The sequence below is a fragment of the Emericellopsis cladophorae genome (assembly GCF_022114955.1).
Source record: "Emericellopsis cladophorae strain MUM 19.33 chromosome Unknown NODE_6_length_900724_cov_123_231613, whole genome shotgun sequence".
NCBI classification, from domain to species: Eukaryota; Fungi; Ascomycota; class Sordariomycetes; order Hypocreales; family Bionectriaceae; genus Emericellopsis; species Emericellopsis cladophorae.
Window position 1 is genome coordinate 548631 of NW_026250931.1, and position 22275 is coordinate 570905.

General features: G+C 58.3%; 8 protein-coding genes across 8 annotated transcripts; 2 read left to right on the forward strand and 6 right to left on the reverse strand.

Annotated features, from left to right (window-relative positions):
• Positions 1-998: 998 nt before the first annotated feature.
• On the reverse strand, positions 999-1464 carry J7T54_001738 (uncharacterized protein; the record flags this gene model as incomplete). The annotated part of the gene is made up of 3 exons (XM_051503767.1): positions 999-1174; positions 1234-1360; positions 1423-1464. 3 exons carry the CDS (start codon positions 1462-1464, stop codon positions 999-1001), a joined length of 345 nt encoding a protein of 114 aa, XP_051364718.1.
• A 406-nt stretch (positions 1465-1870) lies between these two features.
• J7T54_001739 (Lactose regulatory protein-like protein) lies at positions 1871-4161 on the reverse strand (the record flags this gene model as incomplete). The annotated part of the gene is made up of 2 exons (XM_051503768.1): positions 1871-3740; positions 3827-4161. 2 exons carry the CDS (start codon positions 4159-4161, stop codon positions 1871-1873), a joined length of 2205 nt encoding a protein of 734 aa, XP_051364719.1.
• Positions 4162-4653: 492 nt separating this feature from the next.
• On the reverse strand, positions 4654-5929 carry J7T54_001740 (Cytochrome b2-like protein; the record flags this gene model as incomplete). Its single annotated transcript, XM_051503769.1, has 3 exons — positions 4654-4764; positions 4822-4895; positions 4969-5929. The coding sequence occupies 3 exons, from the start codon at positions 5927-5929 to the stop codon at positions 4654-4656; spliced, it is 1146 nt and encodes a 381-aa protein (XP_051364720.1).
• A 627-nt stretch (positions 5930-6556) lies between these two features.
• Positions 6557-9322, forward strand: J7T54_001741 (Beta-mannosidase B-like protein; the record flags this gene model as incomplete). Its single annotated transcript, XM_051503770.1, has 3 exons — positions 6557-6684; positions 6739-8138; positions 8199-9322. The coding sequence occupies 3 exons, from the start codon at positions 6557-6559 to the stop codon at positions 9320-9322; spliced, it is 2652 nt and encodes an 883-aa protein (XP_051364721.1).
• A 494-nt stretch (positions 9323-9816) lies between these two features.
• J7T54_001742 (Pre-mRNA-splicing factor cwc22) lies at positions 9817-11948 on the reverse strand (the record flags this gene model as incomplete). The annotated part of the gene is made up of 2 exons (XM_051503771.1): positions 9817-10033; positions 10177-11948. 2 exons carry the CDS (start codon positions 11946-11948, stop codon positions 9817-9819), a joined length of 1989 nt encoding a protein of 662 aa, XP_051364722.1.
• Positions 11949-12332: 384 nt separating this feature from the next.
• J7T54_001743 (uncharacterized protein) lies at positions 12333-12719 on the forward strand (the record flags this gene model as incomplete). The annotated part of the gene is made up of 3 exons (XM_051503772.1): positions 12333-12335; positions 12389-12469; positions 12534-12719. The coding sequence occupies 3 exons, from the start codon at positions 12333-12335 to the stop codon at positions 12717-12719; spliced, it is 270 nt and encodes an 89-aa protein (XP_051364723.1).
• A 409-nt stretch (positions 12720-13128) lies between these two features.
• J7T54_001744 (uncharacterized protein) lies at positions 13129-16620 on the reverse strand (the record flags this gene model as incomplete). Its single annotated transcript, XM_051503773.1, has 3 exons — positions 13129-14539; positions 14783-16306; positions 16388-16620. 3 exons carry the CDS (start codon positions 16618-16620, stop codon positions 13129-13131), a joined length of 3168 nt encoding a protein of 1055 aa, XP_051364724.1.
• A 2129-nt stretch (positions 16621-18749) lies between these two features.
• Positions 18750-21384, reverse strand: J7T54_001745 (Inhibitor of growth protein-like protein; the record flags this gene model as incomplete). The annotated part of the gene is made up of 2 exons (XM_051503774.1): positions 18750-18902; positions 18976-21384. 2 exons carry the CDS (start codon positions 21382-21384, stop codon positions 18750-18752), a joined length of 2562 nt encoding a protein of 853 aa, XP_051364725.1.
• Between the last annotated feature and the right edge of the window lie 891 nt (positions 21385-22275).

Here is a 22275-nt window from a genome sequence, read left to right on the forward strand (position 1 = left end):
CGGCAAGGACATTGCTTTGGCCTGGGGGGTGACCTGGAGCGGGACGGACTCTTTGAGCGACCGAGGCCTATGGCGCCATGTCCTTCTCAGAGCCTTGAGGTTTTATTCTCTTCTGCAAGCTATAGCTGCTCTCTCTCGACCGCCGCCCTTGTTTGTCGAACCGTGCTCAGTGTCCAGTCTTGGTACGGCGCCGATCGAGCTTGACCAGGCAGCAGCAGTGGAACCTATGTAAGGACCAGGTCATCAGTGCCGTGGTCCTGGGCGGCAGGACGCGATGGGCCTACCAGCTGCGACCCCTGAAGCAGTGAAGTCGACGGCTCCTAGGACGGGAGCAACAAAGACTGCCCGGGGCGACCAAGACAAACGCCTCCGACAGTGTACCACTAGTGCAGCCGTGCCTGGGTTCGCAGCGACGTAGGCCGCGGTCTGGACCGACGAGGTTCGATGGATGGGCAGGTTTCAGGCGAGGATTGAGTACTTGCGTTTTGAAAAGCCTGCTTGCTTGGTGGACTGCATCTTGTGCGGAAAAAGGATGATGCAAGATAGGATCTAGAGAGTGTTGAGATGGTTGTGAGAGAGCAACAAGAGAAGAGTGAGCTTGATCCGAGTGGAGCAACTCTGCTCTCGTGCTCAGACAGGGCAGGGCCGATCAGATGGTACGCCCTGCGGCAGCACCGTAGGCCCCGGCAGCGGCACTCAAGGACTACCTACGGGCTGAAGCAATGGCTGGAGCACAAGAGCTTGTCATGTACAGCACTCGCAGGCGGCCAGATGGTGTTACAGGCTACGAGGGCGGGGTCTCGCGCCTCGCATGGTTATCGTTTCACAGGAGAGCGAGTGTTTCTTGTCACAGGTGGTCATGTCAGAAGAGTGCTAGGAGGAGTTTGACAAGACAACTGTGTCTTGATTGCCCCATGAGGCCTACCTACCTCAGTGCCCGTAATGTACTCCACACACTACCATTGCAGTGATCTAGCCGATGAACTAGGACCGATAGCCTAAGCCGTCCTCTTCCAAAGATACGTGATGATCCAGCCGATGACAGCCCCAACCCGGACGAGCAAGTTCAAAATGGGAACGCCATAGCCGCCCATGGCTGCGCTCAGGGCTGTTGAGATGGCGCCTGCTGCGGCCAGAGGTGCTTGTAGAGCGTGGAGCTTGGACGCGAGAGTGCCTGCTCAATCCGTCAAGACATGTTTGGAAAGCTGGATTTGCTTTCGCTGCAGCACTCACCGGCCATGATACCGCCCGTGCCAAAGCCAAAGACTCTCAAAATGGGGATGTAGACCACGTTTGGAAGGAAGATGGACAGCACACTCAGAGCCACGGTAATGGGGTTATTGGCAATGCTTTCGGGTAGCTGAGAAGACCATGTCAGTTTGGACGTCGTTTGGTCGGGGGGGAGTTGGATTCCAAACGAACCGTGCGAAGGGCGCCATCCGCGCACTTGACAAGAGCTTCCATGTTGTGCAGAGTCGTCGAGTTGGTCACGCTCGTCTGTGAGTGGCACGGAGCTTCTTGCGAGCCGCAGCAGCAGCAGATAATGTGAAATCCTTTGCGTAGGAATAGTCGATCACTCTGCTGAGGAGGGATAGTTGAGGGGGTTCATAGGTGGAGGAGAGGCTCAAGGGGCCCCGAATATGTAAGATCATTCTGAGCTAACCGCCCGTGCCACTATGAGGCTGTTGGTCGTGGACTCGCATTCGCTGCGACAAGCGCCTGCGTCTTGTTTGGTCTGGACAAAAATAGCACCAGACGGGAGCGTCGCGCCAATCACGAGGCCATGATGAGGAAGAGCTTGGTCAAGCGCCTGATGACTCTTCCATCCGTCTCGACGTGTTTAATTCAGTTTGGGGTGACCGGCCCACCATCACGGCGTGGGAAAGATGCTCTGGAACGTAATGTTCTCGCCCCCCAGAAAGGTGCTCCAGTCCAGCTCGGCCAGCTGGTCGTCGTACCAGCCAAACAGGTCGAGACTGCCGGTGCCCGAGGGCGTCGAAAAGGCACCCTCGTAGTCGGCCGTCATGGCCTCGTACAGCGCCGAGATGATGTCGGGCGAGTGGTCCGTCGCCTTCATCCAGGGCCGCATCTCGGCAAACGTCTCGAGGGCCTTGCCGAGATTGGCGCGCCAGACGGCGATGCTGTCCACGGCCGAGGTGGGCATGTTCTTGTCGACGGCCAGCGCGAGCAGGGGCGCCATGCACGCCTGGAAGAGGTACCAGTTGGCGTTCCAGACGTGGAAGCGGTTGGGCGTCCAGTAGAGGGCAATGGCGTCAATGGTCTGGCTCGCGACGCTGCAGCACTCGTTGAGCAGGTGCCGCGACTCGGGCGTCAGCTCGCTGAGGTTCTGCCGGTGGCCGTTGGCAATGTAGAGGAAGGACGAGCGCGTCAGCAGCATCCGCGCGTTGAGGTAGCGCGTGCGCATAAACTCGCGCGCGGCGAGGAACCGCGGGGGCGAGAGCGTCGGGTCCGTCAGCGTGGGCGGCACCGTCTGGTACCAGTGGACGAGCTCCGTGTCAAAGTCCACGACCTCCTGCGCGGAGAGCCGCCCGGAGCGCGCGAACCGCTGCTGCATGCGGTCGCATACGAGGCAGAACTCGGAGCTGACCTGCAGGGAGATGGTCATGTAGTCGTCCGGGGACGACGCGGTGGGGAAGAGCGTGTCCATTGTGCTGCTGTCCCATCGACCGCACGTCGGCCGGCCCTGGGTCATGGCCCCCCATGTGTCGAGGCAGAAGAGGCTCCACCACGTCCGCCTCCTCGTCTCGACCTTGCGCTGGTGCCAGGCCGCCTCCTCCATGGTCTGGAAGTTGAGGCGCCGCCGGGGCTCGCGATGCAGACCGAGTGCGATGGCGACCCGATGGGCCGCACCGAGCACGCTGTATGCCATGTTGGGGGAGTTGCGATAATGCAGGTAGTACCCCCCCAGGAGGCACAGCGCCTGCAGACTCTCGAGGTTGCCCGCCCCGAGGCTCTCGAGGCCGATGAAGGATCTCGCTTGACGGTAGTAGCCCTCGTGCAGACTGTCACTGCCGGAGGCGATGGACCCCAGGACAAAGACCATGTTGACGAGACCTTGCCACGACGCATCCTGGCGTGTTCCCCGACTGAACTCCTGGCGGAACTCTTCCTCGTCGATGAAGGGCGTGATGGCGTGGATGTGGTCAAAGTAGAAATCGATGCACCTCTGCTCCTTGAGACGGTTGAGAGCCGGGTCTCTCTCGAGAAAGGGGATGCCCGGCAGCGGCTGGCCCGGTATGGTGGACCACATCTTGGAGCACTGGGCCGTGTGCTCCTTGGCGGCGGGCCAGAGACGGAAGATGGCCCGGATGACGGCGCTCATCGAGGTCATGCCCAGGTACGAGCGGACCTGGTCGTCGGTGACGAGGCCCATGGCGTTGACGTCGTCGTTGGCGACGTTGCCTGGCTGGTCGGGCAGCTCCTCCCATCGGCGATCCGCAGGTGCGTCGCCGTTCTCCGAGACGGCCGCCGAGCCGCCCATGTCGGTGACGGAGGGGGGTCGAAGGAAGTGGTCCTGGTGCGGATGCTGCTGGAGGAGATGGTGCCGCCCAGCACGCGGCCGGGGAGATGGCGGCGTGCCACCGCCGGGAGCGACGCCAAGCAGAGCCCGTAGCTCCACCTCGCTCTTGACGGCCACCTCGTCTAGGCTCAGCCCGGGGAAGAGGAAGGCGAGGATGCGGGCCTGTGTCTGAAGCTGCTCCGTTGCCTTGTCAAAAGTGCTGTGATGATGAGTTCAGTCGGCTGCCCTCGAGGACCAAGACAGGCTGGCATCGGGGCTTTCCTATCAGGATAGATTCATTCGTACCTTCTGCTCACGGCGTGACGCTTTGATCGCTGGCGATATACACAGGCATCCTGGCAGCGATACCGGACACAGCTGCGGCAAGGCTCCGCCCCGTCGCATTTGACCTTGCGTCTCGTGCACTCGAGACAGGAGCGGTTGACCTTGCGGCCCGCGGGCGCGTTGGGGGGGCTCTGCGTGGTCTGCTGCTCATGTTTGGCGGACGGTGGGTGGGACTTGTTGTTGTTGTTGTTGTTGTCGTTGGTGTTGTTGGTGTTGTTGGTGGCCTGCTGAGGCGCCTGCGAGACTGGCGAGTCTGTCGAGTCGCTCATACTCGTGCGCACTACAATTTGCTCCATTGGAACAGGCCCATTGTTGGCTGCGGCGCTCGTCCGTGATACCAAGTGGGCAGGGAAGGATTGGACAGACAGGAGGAGATGGAGCGAGCGAGTGAGTGAGTGAGTGAGTGAGTGAGTGAGTGAGTGAGTGAGTGAGTTCGAACTTCGGGGTTGTCGTCCCGATTCTGAATCCGGGGGTGGGGAAATTGGGGGTCCGCGATGCGCTGCCTAGCAGACAGTACTTGAAAATGAGAGCCAGCTACACTCATCCGCAAGTACCCGATAATAACCCCGCTAGCTAGCTAGCTACCCCCAGCAGACGCCTGGACGGACAGGGGCCATCCATCTTTTTGCCTCCATCCAACAAGTCGAGAATCGAATCCTGCCTCAGACATCGTCGTCCATGTATGCATGCATGTCTCTTCATCAGCACGTGCATCGCGTCCTGCCCGTGAAGGCAGGCACGCATCAACAGAGAAGCTTGGCCACTCGATTTCATCCATTCGTGGAAGCTCACAGAGTCAATCGAGCAGCCACGTCTACTTCTTCCAGCACCTCTCTCTCGACCTCTTCCAGCGCTGCAGGCCCATCATACAGTTGCGCGTGGAGAGCACTCGTGTTCACCTTCCACGGGACGAGCAGTGTCAGCCAGTGGCCCCAGGCCGTCATGGAGTGACTTACATGTCGGGGTCCCAGATCAGATACGCGTTGGGCGCCCAGCAAACGCAGTGCTGTGGTCGTCTCGTCAATGAGAACTGTCAAGTCAAATGCGTGTCAGCGCGGTCCGACTCATTGTCACACAAATGGGCACGGATGGGCCAAGTTTACTCTCAAGGGTCCTCTCGACACCTGCCTGACCTCCTACCGCGAGGCCAAACAGTGGCGCCCTCCCGATTCCCACGGCTTTGGCCCCAAGCGCGAGTGCCTTGGCCACGGATGTGCCTCTCTTGATGCCGCCATCTAGCAACACGTCTATCCTGCCCAATACCTGCGGGCAAAACTTTCGAATCTCGAGCAGAACCTGGATCGGAGGGGCGACGGTATCCAGCGCCCGGCCCCCGTGGTTGGACAGGATGATGCCCTTGACGGAGGGGAAGAGTGTCGCCGCGTACGCATCCTCGTGCGTCTGGACGCCCTTGAGGACAATGGGCAGATCCGTCTGCGTCTGCAGCCAGGCCAGCGTCTTCCGCCAGGTCAGGTTGCTCTCCGTGCCCCACGCCTGAGGCGCGCGCGACTCGGCATTCTTGAACCGCATCTCGTCCTCCCTCTTGCCGGGAAACGGCGCGTCGACCGTCAAGACGAGGAACGAGACCTGCGGCACCTCCTTCAGCAAGGCGAGCTCGCGCTCCGTCTCGGCAACGTCCTTGAGGATGTACAGCTGCCACCCAAAGACGGCGTCCGGACCGGCCTGGACAATCTCCTTGAGCGGCTGGCCCGCATTCTTGCTGATGATCTGCAGCGTCTTGTGCCTGGAGCAGGCCCCCGCGATGCCCCTCTCCCCGTCCTCGTGGGCCAGCGTGGCCAAGGCGGCGGGCGACACGAACACGGGCGCCGCCAGTCTGTGTCCCAGCACTGTGGTCGACAGGTCACAGCGTGTGCAATCGACGAGCACGCGTGGCCTGAGCTGGATCGAGCGGTACACGTTCCCATTCTCCTCCTTGGTGATGCTGTCGTCTGTGGCCGACACGTAGTAGCTGATCGCCTTGCGGGACATTCGGCCCATGGCAAGGGTCCGCATCCCGTCGAGGCTGAGAATGTCGGTCATGTCGGGGCCATCCTGCTGTGCCATGTTGGGCGGCCGTTTGCCGTGCGTGCGCTGTAGTCTAGTCTAGTTAGCAAGGGGTAGAGTTCCCTCACCAGCAAACTTGCCAGTGGGAGACAAAGTCAAGCAACACGCGGCAGTATGTATATGTATGACATGATGCCCGGCGCTCGCTCCCCCCTCATCTGCTTCCAGCTGATGCATTGATCGCCGTGGGGTTGAACTTGGCGCCTGGCGAAGAAGGGGCCGTTGTCCATGCGGCGCTTCTAACTTCCGGCTCTCGCCCAGACATCACACGGGAATACATGTGTCCTTGCGGGACCTCACGTGGCACCCAGCGGATCCACTGGTCCAGACGACATTCAGCCTCAAGAGGTCGACAGGGACTGAGCGAGAGGGAACCCTGTCAGGTCAGGGCCAGATCCCCTCAGTTCATGCCGGTGGTCCCTGGTGGTGAACAGCTGGCCATGTGGGGTACATGTAAGAGGATCATCAACAAACGGCGGCCTTTGCCCGAGCGAAGCCCGTCAGCAGCCGCAAAGGACGACTTGACGTGTCGTGCTCGGCTACCTGCTATTTAGTCAGTCCTATCCTCCTGGGACGCATGGGTGTGATCTGGTGCCACTGCCTGCCAACTGCTCGACTCGGACAATCATGGCCGCCACGCGGATCGAGCTGAGCCATGGCTGGACCTTTCGCCAGCAAGACAGCCAATCCAAGGACTGGCTCTCCGTCCAGAGGGTCCCGACGCAGGTACACATTGACCTGCTCGCTCACGGGAAGTACGCTCCTTCGCCATCCCACTGAGCGCTCCGTGGCTGACACATCCCTCACAGGATACCCGACCCCTTTGAAGACCTCAATGAGCGTGCGGTGCAGTGGGTAGGGGAAAAGTCATGGATCTACAGGACAAGTTTCGAAACGCCCGAGAACCATGCCCGGCACACACACCATGATCTCGTGTTCGAGGGCCTCGACACGTTTGCTACCGTCTGTCTCAACGGCACGGAGATCCTCAAGGCGGACAACATGTTCGTGTCGTACCGCGTCAATGTGGCCCAGCATCTCAAGCACTCTGGCGCCAACAACTTGGACATCGTCTTTGAATCGGCGCTTCTCAGGGGACGTGAGCTTGTGAAGCAACACAGCCATGAGCACAACTTTCTCGTGCGGCAGACAGACGTTGGCCGGCTGCCCGCGAGAAAGGCCCAATACAACTGGGGCTGGGACTGGGGTCCGATCCTCATGACCGCAGGACCCTGGAAGCCGGTCTTCCTCGACTCCTACAATGTCAGGGTCCAAGATGTCTGGGCGCGATACGAGCTCAGCAACGACCTGGCGCACTGCGCCGGCTCCGTCGTGGTGGACGTTGCAGGCAATCTTGGACCAGAGGACGAAATACAACTGGGCATCTACGACGGCGACACAATCGTCTTCGAGACAAAAGTCTCCTCTGGGGGAGCTGGCGCAATCGAGGCCCCCTTCACCATGGACAAGCCCAACCTGTGGTATCCCCTAGGCTATGGCGCTCCCTCTCGGCACTTGCTGAAGGCAACCGTCCTCAGCAAAGACCAGGAGGGAGCGGCGGCAGCCTCCCTGTCCAAATCGATCGGCTTCCGTCGCGCCGAGCTGGTTCAAGAGGCAGATGCCCACGGCAAGTCCTTCTACTTCCGCATCAACAACATTGATGTCTTCTGCGGTGGCGCGTGCTGGATCCCCACGGACAGTTTCCAAGCGCAGATCCCCGAGAAGCGCCTGCGCGACTGGGTCGCCCTCATGGCCGAGAGCAACCAGGTCATGCTGCGCATCTGGGGCGGCGGCGTCTACGAGCACGACGCACTGCTCGACGCGTGTGACGAGCTGGGCATCATGATCCTCCACGACTTCCAGTTCGCCTGCGGCAGCTACCCAGCCTACGACGCCTTCCTGCAGACCTTTGCGGTGGAGGCTCGCCAGAACATTCGTCGCCTCAGGACGCACCCGTCCGTCGTCGCCTGGGCGGGTAGCAATGAGGACTACCAGGTGCAGGAAAAGTACAAGCTCGGGTACGACTACGAGGACAAGGACCCGGCGGCATGGCGCAAGTCAAGCTTCCCGGCGAGGTACATCTACGAGCACCTCATCCCCCAGATTCTCAGGGAGGAAGACCCTCACGTCATCTACCACCCCAGCAGTCCATGGGGAGACGGCAAACACACCACGGACCCAACAGTGGGTGACATTCACCAGTGGAACCGTAGGTCGTCCTGGTTTGAACTTCTGAGCGATGAAGCGAACCCTGCTAACTATCGCACAGTATGGCACGGGGCCATGCACAAATATCAACAAGTCGACCTGCTCGGCGGCCGCTTCATCAGCGAGTTCGGCATGGAAGCCTTCCCGCACCTCGACACCCTCCACCGCATGGTCTCCGACCCCGACCAGCGGTATCCCGGCTCCATGGCCATGGACGCCCACAACAAGGCCATCGGCCACGAGCGACGCATGATGGCCTACGTCGTCGACAACTTCCGCCTGCCTGCCCCGGCCTTCAGCCTCGCCGCGTACGCACACCTCACGCAGATGGTGCAGGCCGAGACGATGCGCTACGCGTACAAGATCTGGCGGCGGGACTGGCAGGGCCGAAAGTGCGGCGGCGTGCTCGTCTGGCAGCTGAACGACTGCTGGCCCACCATCTCCTGGGCCGTGGTCGACTACTACCTCGTACGCAAGCCGGCCTTTTATGCCATCGCCAGGGCGCTGCGGCCGCTCGATGTCACCGTGATGCGCAAGATGGTCGACTGGACGCAGACGGGGGACTGGGTTGATGAGAACTCCGCGCTCAAGACGGGACAGGTGGACCAGACTCTCCGCGCCAAGCAAGGTGTCTTTGACGTGTGGATTGCGAGCAGCAAGGTCCAGCCCGTCAATGTGCAGGTTCAGCTGCGCTTCGTTTCCATTGCCACGGGTCAAGAGATCCGCGAGCGCATGACACAAAGCGTCACCGCTGCGCCGAACACGACCACGACGGTCCTCCATCGGCACGTGGCGCCTGCCTCGATCCCTGACTCGGACGATGCAACCAAGCCCTTTGACATGTCGGCATACGATCCGTACGTTATATACGCGGTGCTCAAGGTAGGAGGAGACCAGGTCGTCGCCTCGGACGTGGCCTGGCCGGAGCCCATCAAATTCCTCGACCTGTCCAAGCGGGACATCACATTCGACCTGACCTCCTCATCGCGCGTGACCATCAGGGCCGCGAGACCTGTAAAGGGTTTTGTCTTTGAGGAGAAGCCCGACATCAAGCTTGATGACAATGGCTTTGACCTCGTCCCGGGGGCGGACAAGGTCGTCACTGTCGAGGGAATGGACGGAAAAGACTTGAAGTACACTTTTATCGGTGCAACGGGGGCGTCACTGAGTGTCTCTGGCAATTAGGAAAAAGCAGGTAGTCAAATTCAAATTTAGGCCTCCACTATCGAGTGTAGTCTTGGAAAGAAACGCCCATGATGCATTGAACTCCGACCGCTGGTGAAGAACTATTCTGGTATCCCTGACCCCACACTGACGTACAATTTACCTTCAAGTGGTTGCAGCGCCAACCCTTACCCCTTTCCCAATCCAAATAACACAGTGAGAAAAAGACAAGACTCTACGACCTGACCGCGCGTCTCTTGCGTGGAGGCGGCGAGGCAGATCGTGACTCGGACCGTCCTCGTCGTCGGTTACGGGGAGGCGACGGCGAACGCGTGTATGACCTCCCTCGGTCGCCTGCTTTGCGAGGCAGAGGTGATCGGGACTTGGAGTGCGACCGATCGCGCGCCGGACCCGTAGCCTTGCGAGGGGCGGGCGAGGGGGATCGCGATAATGACCTCGATGCTGCGCGCGAGCGCGAGTACGATCGTGACGAAGTCGACCTCTTTCGACTGCGATCACGGGGCGGCGTAGGCGACCGCGAGAGAGACCGCCCTCGGGCAGCAGGCCTGTTGCGTGGTGGCGAAGAGGAGCCTCTGTACGACCGCGGGCGTCGTTGGTTTCGAGGGGGAGGGGAGCGCGAATATGACCTGTCGCTTCTTCGTGAGACTGGTGAGCGAGAACGAGAAAGCGAACGTGACCGGCTCGGCGAGCGGGACCCCGAGTATGATGAACCTGAACGGCTCCTACGACGCCCGCGAGGCGAGGCCGATCTCGAGTAGGATCGTCCACGATCAATAGCCCGACGCGGTGTACGTGAGCGTGATCTCGAGCGCGAGTATGACGACCCAGTATATGAAGAATAGCTCGACACAGACTCGGAATCTGAATGGTCGGCGGGAGGAGCGGGAAGCGCCGGCTTCGGCATGTTCTGCAGATGCTCGCGCATCTCTTCTGTGAGACCTCCCATGCCGATGCTGGTAAAGTAGTTGATGGAGAACCGTATGTTGCGAGGATTGTCGCGTGGGAACAAGCCCTCGAGCAGAGGTCGCAGCGTCGGGTCGTTCATCCTCTCTTTGAGCTTCGACATGCCGAGTTCCTCGACAATGTGCTGGAACAGAATCTTGACAAAGATACGGCTGCTAGAGGTTGTCTCATCCTCGTTCATGTGGATGGCTGACATAGCGTGCCAGCCCAACGCGTCGACTCCAAACATGTGACCAAAGAGCATGGCAATGTTTCGCAGCTTGTTGTTCTCGTAACGGTGGATGGTCTCGTAGTACTTGACAAAGGCCTGCTCGAACAGATCGCACCAGAGCCGGTTGATCTTGGCGAAGCGCTCTCCGATCAGACCAAAGAACTTGGTGTACGTCTTCTCCTGCGAACAGCACTCCACAATCATGGAAGGGAGCTCGGGCTCTTGGCCAGCTGGCAGGTTGATCTTCATCAGCTTGTGCACCGCCTCCTCGGGGTCAGCGCTCGACATGATGGTCAGGTAGATTGTCCTGCGGAGGTTGACCAGGTCCGCGTTCGACTGATCCTTGATCTCCATGGCCTTCTGTTCTTGGTCCTCCTCGTCCTCCGAACTTTCGTCGCTTTCGTCGTCGCCTTCCTCCTCGTCGTCGTAATCGCTGCCCTCGCCGAGAATCTCGGCCTTGAGCTTCTTGTACGCCTCCTCGTTTTCCTCGTAGTCGGGATCGAACTTGAAGATGTTGAGCGTGTCCTGTACTTCCAGCTCGCCGTCCAGGTCCACGCGATGCGTGATCTGATCCTCCTCCTCGACTAGGTCCAGCTCCTCCTTGATGGCAGGGTTATCCTTAAACTTGTCCTTGCGCACCTGGAACAAGACCTCAATCATGTACTGCGTTCGTGGCTGAATGTCGGCTTCGTGGAGGATGTTTCTGAACTGGTCGAAAACGACCATGGAGATGGACGGCTGCATCTCCTCCAGATACTGCCCAACCTCTCGACAGAACCCCACTGCAATCTCAACACTGTCGTCCGAGGGCTTGTTCAATAGCAGAAGAAGGATTTGCCCCGCCAGCATCTCGTGCTGCACCTGCTGATTGATAAGGTGCGCGATGAATGTCGTCGAGGAAAGGCAGACGGCCTTGTCGTTTCGTCGGAAGCCTTTGCGGAACTGCATGATCAAGCGCTTGATGAGCAGCTCGCCAACTTGAGGTAGCTTTGTGTTGACAATGGCCGCCATGGCAGCGTAGATGGGCGTGAACGGCAGGCTCGCAGCCTGGGCCTTCATGATGGACCGGCAAAACAGTCCTCGACCTCGGATCAGATTCTCGCCGAATAGCTCGGGCACAATGTACTTGATGTTTGCCGTGTTGACTTTGTTGATCAGACCATTGATGCTCTTTTTCAAAGCCTCCCACGCCATGCGCTGGTATTCCTTGCTCGTCTTGTCCGTGATTTGCGACTGAAGGGCCCTCAGACGGGCTGGCGGAATGTAAGTGCCGCCGGAGCGCATGTTGATGAGCTTGTCGTATTCAGCCTTTGCTATCCGTTGCTTCTCTTCTTCGGTCTTGGGCGGCGGGGGAGTGCGCGCACGCGGAGGAGAGGGCCGGTACGAGTCGCCGCCATCGCGGTGTGGTCGTCCCTCGCGACGAGGTATGCCGACCTCGGCCGACGCCATCATTCGTAAAATCTCAGGCGCTGGATGTGGATATGTGATTCACGACCAATACGAGGAGCCGACACCTCGAGTGCTTGCGACGTCTTGGGTCGAAGGTAGGAGTTGGTCAGTTATAGTCTCAGTTGTTCGTCGCAGGTCGCGTGAAGGAAGACAGACGGGGAAAGAAATCTTAATGCACAGGCCACCTCCAGCTTCAGCCACGGCGTGCGCCACAGCACAGATTTGATAACTAATCATCTTTCAGGCGCGTCAACCCACCACGCGCCTTCCCGGCAACCGACAACTCAACCAAACCCCTTGCGGCTGCTTGAAGCTTGCCAACATCGCGAGTCCCCTCCAATCCCACGTCACATCCCCCCTCCCGATTCTCTCTACCAGCATATAAAGATGGTCAGTCAAGCTATTCCCGGTTCTTTCGTGGACATATACTGACTCTATTCTAGTTGGGCAAACTTGTCGGCCTCGCCATGCTCCTGGCCGCCTCCTTTGTCTTCCTCTACTACTCCATCTGGACACTTTTGATGGTATCTACTCCCACCGCCGCCAACCTCACCCATGATGCATGGCATTTCGCTGACCGCACAACAGCCCTTTGTCGACGACGATCACCCGCTACAGAACTTCTTCCCTCCCCGCGTCTGGGCCATTCGCATCCCTGTGATCCTCATTCTCCTCGGGTCCGCCGTAGTTGGCTCCTTCCTTAGCGTCGTCATGATCCGCAGTAACAGGAAGAAGGCGGCCAAGGCCAAGGCGGCCTCAAAGAAGAAGGCGTAAATAAGTTTGGCCGGTGTGCGGCGCAGAACTACAGGTTCTAAAAGGGACGTCAACGTGCTCAGGGAGGAAGACATGCTGCAAATCCCATGTCTGAAGGCAAAATTATCAAATATTCCTGGTAGCTACCAACGAAATCCAAAATTTCAACAAGATCGGATAGCTCGGTTCAAAACACTGCATGTTGCAAGGTGGGTATATGTGTGTCTATCTAACGGGATCCCGGAGGATTCCAGGGTGCTATCTGAAGAATGAGGACTCCCTATAACCAGCTCAAGACGAGGACTAATGACAGACGCCAACATAGTCCCTATTACGACGCAAAACTCTCGCATGAACCAAACGCATTCCAACAACTCCTAGACCGGGAACGTAAAAGCGTTAGATTCCAAAGATTGACAGCAGGCATTGTTCAAACTCTCTGGTCGGCAAAATCCAATACCTCGCAGTCATCTTCAAAAAAGCCATCGCCATCTTGATCTCCATTTCGGGGTCCGCGACGCTTGCGAGTGGTCACAACAATCTGCTCATGGTCACCGTACTGCAGTGTGCGCTCCATGGCGGACGGTGGCAATGCTAGATCGCCCGATTCGCCATCATCGTCCAGTGCCAACCTAGGTCCAATGTGCAGATTGGTCGCCGGAATGTCTTGACCAAAAGCCCATGCGCCGTTCGGTTCGACCACTTGCTGGTGCTGTTGTCGAGGCTTCTTCTTGGAGGGCTTTGCCTCAAGGCTGGTAGCCTCAAGCCCATTCACTAGCGTCTGCTCGTCTATGCCACCGTGAGGGAGGCTGATAAGTTCGCAAACTGTGACACGTCGGTCGGTGTGGAACGGCTGGTAAGGGGCGCTTGACTCAATCTCGGCTTGTGGGATGTAGAAGGCTGGCCCCGGGCAGATAGATGCCTTTTGACGAGCCTGGTTTAGAGTCAAAGTGTTGTTGCCTGCTTCCATGTCCCGATCTGTCATATCAAGAACTTCTTCTTCCGTGCCGGACTCGAGAATTTGTCGCACGGCTGGAGCGATGATGTCGTCGGGTAGCAGAGGTACCTTGAAGTCTTGGATGCGACTCGACCCAGCCCCGCGATGGGTTGACATGCGTTTCTGCTTGGATGGGAAGGTTCGGACCAGCCCATCGCCCAGTGCGAACAGGCTGTGTGACTTGCGCCCTCGCATCCATTCAACACAGGCGGCTGCTGGTGAGATGGAGCTTGGCGGCACTGCAACACGATTTTCTCCGGCATGACGGAAGTGGTTGATAGCCGTTCCCGTCTTGCCTAGGGAATGTGTTATCCCAGCAGCGATCACCCGACCCCCATGGGCAGCTGTGTCCCTGAAGGTCGAGGTAGGATTGATGGCACCGACAGGCGGCGTTGCGACACTACCTCTCCGGGATCGGGCGACAAAGGGCATGGCGGCTGAATAGGCAGCGCCAAAAGCTCCGGTGGCCATTGAGACGGCGGAGTTGTTTGCCTCCTTGGTGCCAGCATCTTTCTCTACATTGGGGACTCTCCGTCGTGGCGGTGGCCACATGTGGGCACTGAAAGGCATCTCGAGCAGGTGGACTGTACCTCGCTCGGTAACCATGGCCAAGCGCTCCCCGTGAGGCTCGGCCCAGGCAACATCTACAACCCGTGCGACTGTCATCCGCGAAAAATGCGCAATCTGTCTGATCAAGGGCCCGTTGCCTTCTTCGGGAGATATCGTCGATTGCAAAGACGAGTATTTCGTGTGCTGGATGCGGAGTAGGTCCCAGACGTTCTGGACATCACCCTTACTGCTCGCAGTGAAGAGGGCCATGGACGAAGGCGAAAAGGACAGAAAGCTGCAGCCTTGCGGGGGAGCAAAACTGGTAATCGGTACTACCGATGCGAATGCTGACATGGAATGCACATCAACAATAGAGACCAGACCGGGCTCTTTTGATGTAGGTCGCACAGGCGTGCCATGAGTTGGAGGGAACAGGCCAGGTGAGCCTTGGGCTGGCAATGTTTGTGCTTGTGGCTGCAGATCGGTTGGCTTGTTCCAATATGTGTTCCATGCTTGCAGCCCTTGTTGACCAACCCACTTTGCCCCTGAAATCAGTTCCTGCGTCGTGTCTCGCATGAGTTTGTTCACGAAACTATCAGAGATCAAATCAACTGATGCCGTAATGAGAGGAACATGCGGCGCCAACAGGTCCTTGAGTCCCGCGGCGCGTCCCAGAATTGGCACCGTGACGTGCGCTTGAAGTGCTGGAGGAGACGAGTCCGAGGTGGCCGGGCAGTAAGCCAGCCACCGTCCGTTGAGTGCAAAGACGGGTGCTGGCGCGCTCGACCTCGCAGATTTGGTTGAAGAAGCCTGTTGCTCATTTTCCTTGGGGATGTCGACTCGAGGGCCGTGCTGCAGAGTTGTCCAGACCTTCCCAACACACGCGAACAAATGGCGGTTTTGGTCAGCGGAGAGTTGGCTGTAGATCCAGCACTCGCCGCTTGTTCCAGAGCAGATTGCAATATTTCCTGCCTCGGCCTTGATCGTGAGTGAGCCTGTTGGAGCAGGTGGCTGAAATGCCGGACTGGTCAAAGCAATAGCGGTGTTGATCGGTACAAGAGGTAGCGTCATGAGTGTCTCGACCAGTTTACTTGTTTTGAGGGAGTAAACCTGCACTGTTGTCCGGTAAGAATCGACCTCGTTCTTGCGCTGAGCACCAGGCGCCACTTCGCTCTTGTCGTCATGGTTGAGCGCGGTTGGTAAGACTGGTCCGTGTACTACAACTGCGATCAGCGGGTAGACGTCCCCCGTTCCATCGGCCGTGGACCATGGGAGAATCTTGGCGTGGACCACGCCGCCGTGAAGTCCTTTCAACCCGCCCAGACAGTCCAGCCCTTTCTTGTTCACAGCATAGACATCCAGGCCACCCTCGTAACCAGCCAAGACAACATGGGGACTTGGTTTGCCATTAGCGGCCACATCTGGCCACCGGTCGAACCCGAAGTAGTACCCACGCTCGCTTGCCTTGATGCCAGAGCGCGGTGTGATTGTCAGGTCAAGGTCAGAGGCACCGTACAAGTGCGCCTGTTGATGCGGTTTTGGAGCAGCCATAGCGCTGAATCGTGGTTGGGACAGTTGAGATTGCAGGGAGCTCCGTCTGAGCGCACCTGGAGAAGCCCTGGGCATGGAACCAGGCGGCTGATAATTCTGCTCCACGTTATAACTCATAGGTCTGCGGAACGTATGTGGAGGCGATGGTGAAGCAGGAGAAGAGCTCACAAAGGCCCTCTGGTCGGGCCATCCAGGTTGTGCGCGGCCTGGGGCGTCTTCATATGAGGACGGCATCGTAGGGGGTGAGTCGCCCATAAAGTTGATCAGATTGCCCGGAGATCCAGCAAAAGCGCCGGAGCGTGCCCACTCGTTTGTCATGCTGGGCGCAGTGCTTGCGGAAACCGAAACGTTGGATATGGCATCCAGCAGAGGCGAGGGTGCGGCTTGGACATTGTCAAGCACGGTTGCTTTGGTGTCGGGTGTATTGATGGGGGGCGTAGATTCGTGCGAGTTGGGTCCGCTCTTGACAGGTAGATTGTTACTGCTGCTGTTGTCGCTGCCACCGCCGTTCCTACTGATGACACCCGTTAGCTGCTGTTAATGATCGGTGTTGAGTCACGCGGAGCGGGCGAGGGACGATCGGGGGACTCACGAGAGCTTGCCAGCCGCTTGATGGGTCACCGCTGCAGCAATACTGCCGCCATGTTCTTTGGCATTCTTTTTATCCTTTTCTGTTCCAAAAGTCAGCTGGACTGTATTCATCTGGGCATGGCTCTTGGGGCACCAGATCTGGAAAGCGCCAGGGTCCAGTTCCCCCCCGGCGACGGATCGACCCTGGCGGGGCAGCACGCGCGCATCATGAGGGGCAGTTGACGTACTAGGCATTCAAAAGGTGTTGTTTGTAGATGCGGACGGAGCAGTCCTGCTGCTCCTGCGCTGCCGCGAAAGGCCCGGGAGGTCGAGACGACACGCAGGAGTGTGATGAGCTATTCGGGCCAACTGGAGGCGGCTGGGGGCGTCGGAGGTGGTTCAGCGTCGGGTGTACGAGGAGAGCGCGTCGCGAGGGGCGGCACGGCCGCGGCAGATGTATCTAAGTTGCCCTTTGATGGTCGGTCTTGCTTGATGAAGACCGGGTCATGAATCGATGCTAGAAAAGAAGAGGCAGACAGCTGTGGATGAACAACAAGGTGCGTGAGATGACACAGCGGAATGGCTGGGCCCAGTCGTATGAAGTCAGGTCAACTGATGGGGCAGCACGCGGCGTTGGTGAGGTGAGGTAAGAGGTAAGGTACGTGCCTGGCCGTGCATTATCGCACGCGTCTCGGTACCTTGCTGGAAGTACCACTACTAGCGCTTGGTCTGCTGATACAAGGTCATGTACGGGGCGGTGGTGCCCCTGCTGAGCTGCCCACCCCCCGCCCGTTGAGACTGGACTAAGCTGGGCTGACAGCCGCCGCTTCCAGCGCCTGGCACCTTGCTGTAGAGCCGGACCACTGATGCCTCTCAGTGACCTTCTTGTCAGCGCCAGTGCCAGCGGTTCTCAATGCGGGGGGTTGGAGGGGGATGAGGGAGGGGGTGCATGAGGCACTAGACCGTTCTGGGCGATCTTAGCGCCATCAATGGCAACAACGTGCGGACAAGATCACCCCAATCCAATTAACCAAGCTTCACGTTCGTACGAAATCAGAGGTGCAGTACTTGCGACATGGAAGAGATACTTAAACTCGACCAGCAACTGGAAGCTTACACTAGTTCACCGGATATCGTCTCTACATGAACGTCTTTGCAAGCCCGTGGTTGACCCATCCAACCAAGATGACATTGGGGTAATTAGAAAGACTAAAGCGGCGAGCGCTCAACTCCAAGAAAGGAAAGCGAGGCACTTGACGTCCGTTCTGAGGGCGGTTTTACCCGCCTGATGGATGAGTTGACGAATCTATCTGCCTATCGACAGATTCGCAGGTAGATAAGGTGATAACGCAAGGTACCATCGTCGTGGCGACTATCGATCAGCGGTAGAAGGATACTTACATAGCCTCATCGCTACCGTTAATCATGACCAGCAGCAGAATCGCTTTGAACTCAAACGTGTCAGTTCATCTGGTCGTCAGAGCCCTTTGAAGGTTGCCTATATGACCAGCATGCATCGGGTGTCACTCACTATACGGGGTGCTCACTGCCCACAGCCGCAGCCGCGTCTCGAGATCGCATCATCCACCCCACGTTCCAAGCTGGCAGGTCACCACGGGAATGCGACGCCTGGAAGCTGACGTTCCTCTCCCTTGCGCTGGCAAGACCCTGTCATACCTATGAATGCAGTCCACACTTATCACGCTCCGGCTGATGCTGACCGGCCGGCGACAGGCCTGACGTAGGCCACGCCCATCGTTGGTGAGCAAGCCCCCTCCCCGTGATGCTGGTCATGTGCACCACACACACCTACCTCATCATCAAATCGAGTTTGCCGTGTACCACTCATCACTTGGTTTGCGCGTTCGGCTCAATGATGTCACACGGAGAAATCGACCGTTGTGTCGGGTCGACATGAAGTGCATAGTATAGCATGTTGTACAAGGTGAGTTCTTCGTCGAGCCACGATACGTACCGTAATCATACCTAGTCGCACTTTTAGGGAAGGGTCCCGGATTCGACCACGAATCTGGTCATAGAAGCGGCTTTAAACAGATACCCTTCAATTTGCTCAGTACTACCCATCGGATCATACATTGCAGCAATGGTACCAGTGCAAATCGACACGTCGAGCTGTTGTAGATATGTGTTGCGACAAGACAACTTGCCAGATCAAGAAGAGACGGAACCAAAGGGAGGTCACAATGAAATCTGACAGGTTTGGTCCAAGCCCAGCGTTTGAATTACTAGAGATCCTTGGGGGAGGTCTCATTTTCCTGATAGATCTCACACCGTGCTTGCCTTGAGCCGATGCATTCTCTAGGCAGGGATGATACTTCGGCGACATCGTGGAGGGCCTTCAACTTGGTGCCCCGGATGAGCTCTTATCTCTTCACCCCTCTGGCGCTCACCTCGCCCTTTTCGCCAATGTTTAACATCTTCCGGCAGTCTGGACAGTACCACTTCGTCGTCCTCTTGGGTATATCCTCCTCTGTCAAGCCGACACATTCGAGATGGAACCATTCGTACCTGCAACTCTATAAAGCCGTCAGCTCTGTATATCGTGCCTTGCCTGGGACTTCTGAATCTCATTGGTATTTTGCAACTTACATCGTTATCGCACTGGATCATCTCGCCAAAACTTACGCGGTTGCACAGGCAATAGCGAGGCTCCTCGGGGTCAATCGGGGTGCCCTCGTCATCAACCTCTTCCCAAAACTCCACCTCGGCCGCCGTATCGCCCTTCTTCTTGGTGGTGCGGATCTTCTTCTTCTTGGGCGCGGCCTTTCGCCTGCCAACCGCGGCGCTGCCTCCGCTGCTGTTGGTACTAACAATACCAGGCGCAGGCCGCTTCGCGCGTCGGCTTGGGGGGTGCGCTTCGGGCGCTGGCGTGTTGTGCGCGGTGCTAGCGCGACGAGGACGCTCAGCTGCGAGTGTAGGTTGCGGTTCTTGACTCAGAGCCTTGCCTCGCGAGCTTGGTCGACGCGTCGTAGCAGGTTCCACCCCCGGCGGAGGTGTTGTTGTCTCTGATTCCGTGGCGGAAGCATTCTGGGCGCGCGCGGACGATCGACTAGGCAGCTCGCGCACTGGTTGGACAGCAGGTGCTTCCTCCCTCTCGCTGTTGCGCTTCGCTGCCTCGCCACGAGTCTCCCGCTTGGTCGCATCTCGTGATGGAGCCTCTCGTGAAGGTGCAGCGGGCGTCACGGCAGATCGGCGCCTATCAGAAGACCTTGGCAACGGAACAGGCGTCTCCTTCCCTGGGGCCTTGGCTGCTGCTGCTGCTGCCGCCGCCGCAGATGCTGCTCTTGTCTGGTTGGTCGTGGAAACAATGCTGGGGGTCGGTGACTGCTGCGCACGAGCACTCTTCGAGCTTCCTGATGCTTTCAACGGGACAGGGATAGGAACCGGTGTCTCTGTAAAGCCCCCTCCGGTGCTAGATGCTGGCGTGGGATGCCGCCTGGTAGCTGTGGTTTCTCTTGTCACTGATGCCGGGGGCAGTCGCCCGATCTGAGGCGGAGGAACTGGTGTCTCTGTCTTGGTACGCTTGACGAGAGGCCTAGCTGATGGGGTTTCGTCTCCTTCGGCAGCCTCGCTAGTCGCATCGGCCTCAGCCTCCCTCTTGCGCTTGTTGACAGGCCTAGCAGCAGATTGAGATTGCGCTTTGCTCAACGCCCTGCCAGCGTCTCTGTTGGATGGCGTGTCTTGCGAGCTGCCCAAGAGCAACTGCGCCGTTGCCGTCATACTGCGAGCTGTCTCCTCTGCTTCCTCCGCGGCAAGTTTTGCGAGAGCCTCTCGCTTCAGTCTCTTGGCCTCGTTGAGCTTCATGCCGCGGTTGCTGGTAGGGACCTCTTCGGCAGCAAGCGAGTCGGCACTGATAGCACCCGCAGGCAACTGCTGGCCCGTTGATCCGTCCTGGGTAGGTAGTGGCGTAGGTATTGTGGGATCGAAGGGCTTGCCCTCCTCTTCGGCCTTCCTCTTGGCCTCTCTGTACTCTTCGGGGCCCCTCCCGAGAGCACTCAACTCCCGAGCAACCATTGTCTCGCTTGGTGTCCACGTCGCGTTCTTCTTCATGCGCTTGCGGAGTTTGGCCAGTTCAAAGTCCGTCAACTGCAGCCAGGGAGCGTCGGCACTGCCCACCACGGCATTTGGAGGTGGTGGGTTCTGCAGGGCAGCCTCATGCGCCTGAAGCTCGGCAGATGTTGGTGCTACCGTCCGCGGTGTGGCCCGCGGAGGTCGGCTGCCGGTTTTCGGTGTCTTTTTCTCAGTAGCTGTGACGAGCTTGATCCGTGAGACGGGCGCTGGCGTCCTCCGCGTGCTTCCTACGACAGCGTCGTCCTCCTCCTCAGAGCTCTCCGCACTGCCATCCGTGGCGGTATCGTATTCAATGTCATACGGTGCTAGGACCTGGCCCGGCACAGTGATCTTGGGGATCTTTGGCTTCCGTCTCTGCCCTTCCTCGCCAGGCACTTTGGCAGCGCCCTTGTTCCGTGTCGCTTGTGGAGAGCGTGACATGACCGGACTCTTGGGAATGTCAGCTTCGGCAGGGTAGTTGTCCATTATGGTCTGTAGCTTGGCGAGCAAGGCCTTGGCTTTGTTGTAGTGTCGATCAACGTGCTCGGACATCCTCACAGCCTCAGCGTGAGCGATGGTTCGCGAGCTGAGCGCTTGGTTAAGCTGCTCTGATATGTCGGCCCGAAGCTTGACTGGTGACGGTCGCTCGTTGACGGGAATCGTCGGTAGCTGTCCCCATCTCTTCGTCAGGTCGTGGATCTCGTGCGACGCGTCTATGTATCTCTGGTCCAGCTGCCCAATCAATGTGAGAGAGCGCGTCATGTCGGACGGCAGGTACTCGGTGAAGTCGAGGAAGTCGGTAACAGTGGTATGCGCATCAGGGTCGGCGCGGGTTTCGCTGTCTTCGCTCTGGTCGCCTTGCGCTTCATCTCGCCCTTGAGGCTGTGAATCCAGGTCTGGCGCATCATGTATTAGGGTGTCACCACCTGGATTCGTTTGTGCAGCCATAGTTCGAGCTGGAGGCGCGATGCGCGATGTCGTCGCAATGTCGACTTTCAGGGCGAACTGTTGATTGCGCTATCTCGCAGCCATCGACATCAACCAGCCATCAAAAGATGTGTCCGAGGGTCCGATACCAGATGCTGCCAGGCGTTCCGTGAATTACGACTGTGATAACTGCGCTCACGGGCATTTAGGACCATGAATCGCGTCGTCGCAAGTTACTGTTGCTTCATCGACGTCGCGGTGGGCCCGAGTCTCAGGGACGCGACACTGACGGTGCGCCACAGTGTGGCGCATAGACTCGTGGCTCAACTCCTACAAAGGGCCAAGGGGCCAAGTGAGAATCCGTCCAACTTTCTCTCGGCTCTCGACTCCTTGAGGCACCCTACGACGAATTCTAACCTACGGATATGCTAATGTTCTGATTTTCGTGCAAGTTTTGCAGTGTTCTTTCTGGTCTACTCAATGGTTCGCAGCCAAGCGATAGCTTGTGCGGGCTTTAGAGCATCGCTATCGACACGCAAACGCATGTCTCGTCCATCCATCAACCCAGCATTTGCTCCCGACAGCACTAGACCACACAGCCCAGAGCTGCCGCTACTGTCGGCACATTTTTTTCTGCTCAAGCCCAGATGCCTGCTCTTCCGCCTGGCAGGTGCGGCCTGCTGAACACTGATGCACTGTATGTCATGCGTCTAGACGTCAGCAAGGCTCAGACGATCTACTCAGGGCTGAACACACCCCGGACAACGACCATTGGCATTGTGATAGATCAGCTGACCCACACACCTTACTTGTACAGTCACCATGAACTTGTCAGGCTTCAAGAACGTATGGTCGTGTGTATTACTTTATTCGATGGTGCTTTGACACCTGAAGTTCTGAAGGATTTGGCAC